The sequence below is a fragment of the Conger conger genome, chromosome 2, assembly GCF_963514075.1.
Source record: "Conger conger chromosome 2, fConCon1.1, whole genome shotgun sequence".
Classification (NCBI taxonomy): Eukaryota; Metazoa; Chordata; class Actinopteri; order Anguilliformes; family Congridae; genus Conger; species Conger conger.
In genome coordinates, this window is record NC_083761.1 from 2,427,412 (window position 1) to 2,435,702 (window position 8,291).

At 43.5% G+C, this 8,291-nt stretch overlaps 1 protein-coding gene across 4 annotated transcripts in view; it reads left to right on the forward strand.

The window, feature by feature from the left end:
* Window positions 1–852: 852 nt before the first annotated feature.
* LOC133122246 (malate dehydrogenase, cytoplasmic-like) overlaps window positions 853–8,291 on the forward strand; it is a 15,388-nt gene continuing 7,949 nt past the window's right edge. For 2 of the 4 annotated variants that reach the window (XR_009708079.1, XM_061232112.1), the window contains exons 1-4: window positions 854–1,072; window positions 5,346–5,444; window positions 5,682–5,778; window positions 7,579–7,754. Coding sequence is in view for 3 of the 4 variants with exons in the window: in XM_061232112.1 (XP_061088096.1) it covers window positions 1,019–1,072; window positions 5,346–5,444; window positions 5,682–5,778; window positions 7,579–7,754 (426 nt within the window). In the remaining variant the exon portion in view is untranslated. Of the gene's footprint in view, window positions 1,073–4,506; window positions 4,649–5,345; window positions 5,445–5,681; window positions 5,779–7,578; window positions 7,755–8,291 lie in introns of those variants that run through there. The other 2 variants (XM_061232113.1, XM_061232114.1) reach the window with 2 other exon arrangements.

The following is an 8,291-nucleotide window of genomic DNA, read 5'->3' on the forward strand; positions in this document are numbered from 1 at the left end:
CCGACGGGGATTCGAACCCAGGACCTCCTTGCTGTGAGGCGGCAGTGCTACCCACTGCACCATCTGTGCCGCCATATACTGTCTAATTCATTATTATTATGATTATTATTATTATTTTACTAAATAACTTCTGATACTCATTCCAAATATTTTCCATAGACGTGGTTGCAGGAATCATCTTGCAACAGAAGTGATATTTTCAGATAGGGAAGGTAGTTAATTGGCTTAATACTGTTTGACTGTTTCTCATGACTAGAATACATTCTAATTCTGTCATTAGGATGACAACGCTGACAAAACATGTTTTACATTCTTGCTAATCTGCGCAGCAAAAAAGCTATGGTCAAACAGAGGTAACGTATAACTGAGGCTGTATGCTATTTATAACTGACTGGGGTAACGTTATCAGTTCCGATTGACCGGCCAGTTTCAAATGAACTTAACCCAAACAGAGTAAAACAACAATATAATTGGAACAGCATAGTTTCCATGGGTGTATAGCTTCTACTTCCAAACTCACCCAGCCTATGTTAGAGTTCAAAAGTTGACAGGTAGAGTACCCAGCCGATTTATTTTCGGAGGTGGAGCGCGCACGGCGGGCGGCACAGGCTAATGAAGCCCGTATCTTTCAAACGTGACTGCAGTCTCTCGCTGCGAGGCTAAATATCAGTGACGTCACCGTCAAGGGCGCAACTGCGATACTGTTTTTTAATATAGTACATCACGGTCAGAAATTAGCAAAAAAGATTAGAGGCAGCACCTCTATTTCTGTCCCCCTAAAGCTGATTAATGGACTTAGGCGTGCTGTTAGAGTGTGGTGGACTATAAGGAGCGAATTAACGTCCGTCAGCGGGTAGCGGTACTCGCATTGCTTTCTGGTGCAAACCCCTATACACAACCGCGCCGGTCGCAGCTATCGCGCGCGCTCTGCCTTTTACTTTGATCCGGTTGGTCGGTGATTGGGGGGAGACGGACGGTCAAACAGTACTCGAGGGACGTGCGAAGCGGACTGTGGAAGATGTTGACGTTACTGACAGCCATGTATCTGGTGGTGCGGGCGGTTTCGTCGCAGGTAAGCTGCGCTTCTCCGCGATAACATCACCCGAAACCAACAGGGGTCTTCCGAGGACACACAGATCCGCACTGGAGCACTAAATGTGTTACCACCCAAACCCCTCCAAAAAGACTTATAAAACCCGTAGTCTGTACTACAACATTTGCATGACCCCACAGCCAATGTTATTTAAAAAAAAAAAAAAATTAGCCGTTTGTCTGTATATCTTTCTCTGCGTTTTTTTAATTGGTATCGTCACTAGTCATTAATAACGATCTGTACGCTGAAGTAGCTACTCTGGGCGAGAAACCGTGGGAAGGTTTTAGTTTTGTAGTTATTTCTCGCTATCCGTCTCTTGCTGACACTAGAAACGCCGGGGGAGGGCAATGCGGAACAGTACCACGGAGAGCTCCAGTCACAAACACCCAGTGCTGTTTAACCTTAAATAGCTACCCTATTTCACCCCGCATGCAGGCGCCGTTACTGGGGATACCGGAGTGTGAATTTGGGGTCATTTACGGTGCATTACCACACAAACCAGCGTTGTGGTACATCTCTGTCACACAAACGTAGTCCTCCGTGTGTGGCTCAGTCAACTGTGCAACCAGCCCCCCTCCTAGTTAACCTGCTGGGACCCTGCATCTTCAAATGAATTTTAATAAATAAATAAAATCTATATTAAATGTATTATGAAATATTTTCACTGCAACATGTTTTTGTCATGCAGCACACTTTTGTATTATGTAAAAAAAAAAAAAAAAAGACTCAATTTTTTTTTCCCCCACCTGGGCCTTAGGAGGCTAAATCACCTGTGCTTAATACATTCAATACGTACATTTTACCTTGGGGAGTATACAAAGATGACGCAATGCCAGACCGCTGTATTTGACTGATGTGATGGTGTGCGGGTGCTAAAATTCTTCAATTATTCACAAATTGGGATCTTAATAGGGGAGGAAGTGCAGTGTACACAGCTGGCTCAGCGCTAATTGCAGCTCTGCGAGAGGGTCCGGGACACGGGGCGCGGGCGACCCATCGGCCCCCAGAGCGCGCGCCGTCTAACGCTGACGCGCTAATGCTAACTCAACGCTAGCGCCGCTTATCCGAGTCAAGTAGGGATCCATATGCAATACTTAATTACAGCAAAATGCACTCTGTCAGAGTTTACTTAACAAGGAACTGTTAGTCACTGTGTGTGTGTGTGCCCGTGTGTGACTGTCTGTGCTTGTATATGTGTGTGTGTATGAATGTGTGACTGTGTCTGTGCCCGTGTGTGTCTGTGCTTGTATGTGTGTGTGTGTGTGTGACTGTGTCTGTGCTTGTATGTGTGTGTGTGTGTGTGTGTGTGTGTGACTGTGTCTGTGCTTGTATGTGTGTGTGTGTGTGTGTGTGTGTGTGTGTGTGTGTGTGACTGTGGCTGTGCTTGTATGTGTGTGTGCGTGTGTGTGTGTATGTGTGTGTGTGTGTGTGAGAGAGAGAGAGAGAGAGAGAGAGAGAGAGAGAGAGAGAGAGAGAGAGACAGACAGACAGACAGACAGACAGCATATGCACTTACAGGCACAATCAGAAACACCATCACCATGAACACAGTGACTAATGATTACATGCTGAAGGCTGTCTGGAATATGTTGTAGCCAGGCCTGGTCATATCGGTTTTATTAATCCAGGTGTATACACTTCTGTTGTATTTTAATCTAAGCCTCTCTGGATTCAATCATTCCAGTGTTTGCTAAATTAATGTCATGGAATGTAATGAGAAGCACACAGGTGAGATACAGGTAAACCACAGGGCAGGTGCACAGGTATACAGGGTATACCTTACAAAGCAACATACAGTTGATTATACTAAGCAGGAGTTGCCATGTAAGGCAGCAATCAGCTCGTCAGGTTAGGTGTCTTGTTCAGGGACATTTTGACACACCCAGGTCCTATGTATTCAAATCCAACTAAAATAAACTTCACTTCCTTTTTCTCAGGTATACATACCTGTGCACATACTCACACCTGCCACACGTACACTGAAGAGGGAGAGAATGCGAGTCCCATTAATATATAAATAGGATATCAGGTGAGCGAGGTGTATACTGCCATTGTCACAGTCAGCCCCACCAATGCTAATGCTAGCTACAACTCCGTGATAACCCTGCAGGAACAACAATAATGGATGCATATTTATGGTTAAAAAATAATCACCACCGATCTTCTGTACGCATTAGGAACCGCCCCTCTATTCAAAACTGAAGATGTTCTCCCAGCGTTTATTCTGTTGAGAAACAATTTAGGTTCAGTATTTCAAAGAACAATAGACTGCGCCTCCTTTTATGTTGGTACATTGCTCCCTATTATAAAGATGATAGAGGGCAAATAATATGCCCAAGGTAGGGTTGCCACCCGTCCTGGATTCTCCGGGACTGTCCCGGATTTTTGTTGTCTGTCCTGGGAAAAATAGTGAAACGAAAGTATTTTCGAGTGTTGCATACATTAGTATTGCTCAATGAAATGTAGACGGCGTATCCAGTGTTCGTTCCTAAATGTAATGTAACAAATGGTGCAGAGACGTTATTAACCTTCACGAATTACACTCTTTACTTTGGTGAAAATGATTATTAATGAAAGAGGAATTGGCACCCAGCACAAGGTAGTTGCGCACCACATTCCTTCAGGCTCGCGCACCCTCGAGAGCGATTGACAGTCCGGTTTACTCAGTTTGCCAGCTTCGTATGTGTCCAGGATTTTTACACGACTGAGGCGGCAACCCTAGCCCAAGGGCTCTTATAAGCTTTCATCCGTCGTGAAATACACGTTGAAGTTCAATAGCAATCTCATTTCTAAATCATTCCAGTTGTTCAACGGTAAAGAATTACTCAAATAATGCAGCACGAAAGTAATCCCGAGTTATACGAGTCACACTATGGGTATAAGTGTTTCAGTAGCTCGTCCCATTTTGAAAGATGCACTTATTTCATTTGCTTCCGGGCTGGCCTGGTTCTGAAGGTTACTGTAATAATCGATGGTTCGTTTATTAGATTTTACTAACTTCAACTTTCAGATAACATCGCCAAATTAATACTCGGTTTGCTTTTCATACATTTTTGTGGTTGTGTGAATTAACTCTACTCTCTCTATCACAGTAATTCGTATTCGGCCTCTGTATAGAATGTATTACAAATTTTGAGGCATTCTTATGAAACAGACGCGGCGCCATTAAAATGTTTTTTTTTTTTCATGAAAAGTCAACGCATTTAACGCTGATTGCTTCAAATTCACTGTGTCAGTATATCAGCCAATCACAGTTTAAAGCGTTCAAAAAAACATTTGTAATCGGACTTTTTTTATATATACCAAAATTGGTAGTGGGTGGGTCTACGGAGGCGAGTGGGTCGACGATGCAGTAGTGCATCGTGGGTATTGTATTTCTGTACATCGAATAGCCTTGTTCGGAGTGCAAACTGCCTTCAAATTTAACTACAATCCCCATCACAGTGCTGGTATTCGTCGCTTTCGCCATATCTGTACAAGAATAAAGGTGACCCTCCGTTAGCTTGAACACAAAGTGGGAGAGCCGTTGTACAAGATCGAGAATCATACAAGATGGTAAGCGATAGTGTTTTATTTATATATCTTCATATATTTTTTGTTGCGTTGATATGATAGCTAAACTGCATAATTTCGAGAAAGAAATATTTGTGCATAGCGCAACGTTCCATTCTAGCCAACTAGCTAACGAGCATCTAATAGATATTGCAAGCTAACTACCCGTCTGAACTGCAGACTAGTGTAAATGAGCGAACTGGTAGATACTAATTTGCTAGTTATCTTAACTTCTCTAGCAAACGTTTGGTCGCTTATTAGATATGGATTATGTATCCATGCGAATGACCTCTGCGTGGAATTGGTTTCGTGTGAAAGGGCTCTATTCATTCACTAAAAATATGAATTGGCCTAATTTACTGTAGTCAATGATTAAAGCATTTTCATGGGATTACAATATAGCTGATGTCGGTGGCCAGATAGTTGTTGTTATGCTGAGAATGAATGGTCACATCGGCCCAGTTAGCAAGAGATCAATAATACAATCCATAGTGCAGTTGCAGTCTCCCAGCTCTGGGTTTAAACATGGCTAGCGAATATGGATGCTTTGACTAGCCACGTAGCTCGCTACTGCTAGCGGCTTTACCGTTGTCCTGTTTTCTGTACATCTCGTTCTTTAGATATAGAAGGAAAGGCGTTATTTTCCAGTAATATAGGCTGGTGTTTGTCAGTGCTGATGCAAGTTCCGTCTCTTTTGCAGTCTGACCCTATTCGAGTTCTCGTGACCGGAGCCGCCGGACAGATCGCATATTCTCTTCTGTACAGCATTGCTAAAGGGGATGTCTTTGGCAAAGATCAGGTAAAAAAAAGAAAAGAAAAAGAAAATGTCCGTATGCCCTTGGTATGTCATTCCGTCTGCTGCTGCAGACGCAACACGCAGCCAACGCAACATGCAATTTGTTCAATTTAAACGTGGATGATTTGCACAAGTCCTGGTGTAAATCGCCACCGTAATTTGTGTGGTATTTCTGAGACATTTCACGACATTTCACGACTCTAGTCAGTAACTTGGCGTTTTTTCTGCCCCGTGCTGCAGCCCATCATCCTCGTGCTGCTCGACATATCGCCCATGCTCCCGGTCCTGGATGGGGTTGTCATGGAGCTGCAGGACTGCGCTCTCCCGCTCCTGAGGGGTACGTGCGCCGTGGCCGCCTGGCAGGAAGTCAAAATAACAGGCAGCAAACTTTTACTGACAGAACCGGAAACGGCTGTGAAATGAATTGAACTTGGCCTTGTTCAAGGAATCGTGACTTAGAATCGCCGTTATTTAAAAATAATAATAATAATAATAATTAATAATCTTTAAATATGTAATCGTCTCGTGGGTATAATGTCTCGAGGCTGTGCGTTTCCGTTCCGGTATTTTTCAACAATAGGCCTGAGTCTGCTTTTCCGGCCAGACTGTCTGAATTAATATAGTCCACATCGCCGCCTACCTTGCCCCAGTTTTCTGTAAGGGGAGGTGTGTCAAAAGAGGAGCTCTGTGATTGGAGGACTAACCCGGAGCTCCACCAATCTTAGCTGCGTCTCTTTGACCGAAGCAGAGAGGCTAAAATGAATTGGCGTCGTTGAACCTTGACTGAAGTTCATCTTGATAAATGATAAATCACCAATGGCCGGAATGAATATTATCTGGAGATCGGTCAGTTAAGCAGTATTTCGAGATATATATATATGTTTTAAAATATATATGGCTTTTGTGGATTACATTTACCAACCTAGGCCTCAACTCACAACTTCGCAGATGTTCAAAGTCAAGCATTCTCAGTCCCCCCCCCCCCCCCCGCTATAAATACATGTACTTATTGCTTTAGCTATATAGCAATCCATATTTAAACAGTATAACTGCAGGGTGAATCTTTGTTGAAGTAGGCTAAATGACTGGACAGAGGAGCACAAGTCTAAAATAGGGATATTAGTAAGTTTACAAATGTGACTCCTGTCGTATATTAATGACTGTTCAGTCCGTTAGGTTATCTGACTGGGTGGGACGATGTCCCTTCCAATGTGCCAGAGTTAGCCGGGAAGGCTAACGTTCATCTGCAGTCCTTTGGCTACATTGTTTTTGGCTGCACTGCCTCCGTCCTCAGAGCGAAACCTTTGTTTATCAGCGCGACCTTGAAACGTACGGTCGCGCTGTAGCATGGACGCGCAGCGAACGGTAAATCAGGGCTCCTATAACGTCCCTGTTTACCGTTTCCCATGGCAGTATTTGCAACAGAAATAAGAAGAGAAGGGCACATTTAGTTCTGAGGTTATTTACGCTTTGTCTTGACTTTTTGCCTACGGTTTGCTTACGGCTTAAAAAAACATACACCCCTGCAAGTGACCTTGCACCCATACCACCTACTGCTTCATGAAACGGATTCATCCAAAGAGCTAGCGGTGGAATCAGGGTCAAAATAAAATCGGAAAAGGAAATTAAGTAGGAACAGTCTCTCAGGCATAGGACGGACATAATGACTTGATAACAGCCTTTGAGTCTCAACTTGCAGTATATAACGATTAATTTTTCTTAACCGTGTGCTAACTAGTACCAAAATATATTTTGAATCCACTGCCTGTCTAAAAATAAAATGCTGTACACTTTTGTGGAACCATGAAAAGTTCCACGATACTGAAAATTCATTACACTGCAAAAAAATAACAAGTCCATCTAAACGTGTATTTTATATACTTAGACTTAAAATCTTATTTCTTTAACTTCTTTTTTTTACTAAATATGACAAAAAATATTGCCAATGAGGTAAGATAATTTGACTGATTTCAAGATTTGTCAATGGGGTAAGAAAATGTCACTTGCCAAGCAAACAGTAATTTAAAAGAAGCTAATATTTTCTACCAAAAATACTAGTACTAAGACTAAAATGCCTGTCATGTAACGTAACTTAACTTAAAAGCTGCTTAAAAGTGCATTTCCTGTCTCCATGAAGAGGTCATTCCCACGGACAAGGTGGAGGTGGGCTTTAAGGACCTGGACGCCGCCATCTTGGTAGGCTCAATGCCCAGGAAGGAGGGCATGGAGAGGAAGGACTTGCTGAAGGCCAACGTGGCCATCTTCAAGACCCAGGGCGAGGCCTTGGACAAGTACGCCAAGAAGACGGTCAAGGTGACTAGCGTTGTGTTTGATCCTGTGAGAGTCCTAAAGACCCATTCACCCTGTGACAAAGTGTAGTGTGACAATAGTGTCTACAGACCAAACTGTGTCTACTGACCGGACTGTGCCTACTGACACAACTGTGTCTACAGACCGGACTGTGCCTACTGACACAACTGTGTCTACAGACCCAACTGTATCTACAGACCAAACTGTGTCTACAGACCGGACTGTACCTACTGACACAACTGTGTCTACAGACCCAACTGTATCTACAGACCAAAATGTGTCTACAGACCGGACTGTGCCTACTGACACAACTGTGTCTACAGACCGAACTGTGCCTACTGACACAACTGTGTCTACAGACCGGACTGTGCCTACTGACACAACTGTGTCTACAGACCGAACTGTGCCTACTGACACAACTGTGTCTACAGACCGGACTGTGCCTACTGACACAACTGTGTCTACAGACCGGACTGTGCCTACTGACACAACTGTGTCTACAGACCGGACTGTGCCTACTGACACAACTGTGTCTACAGA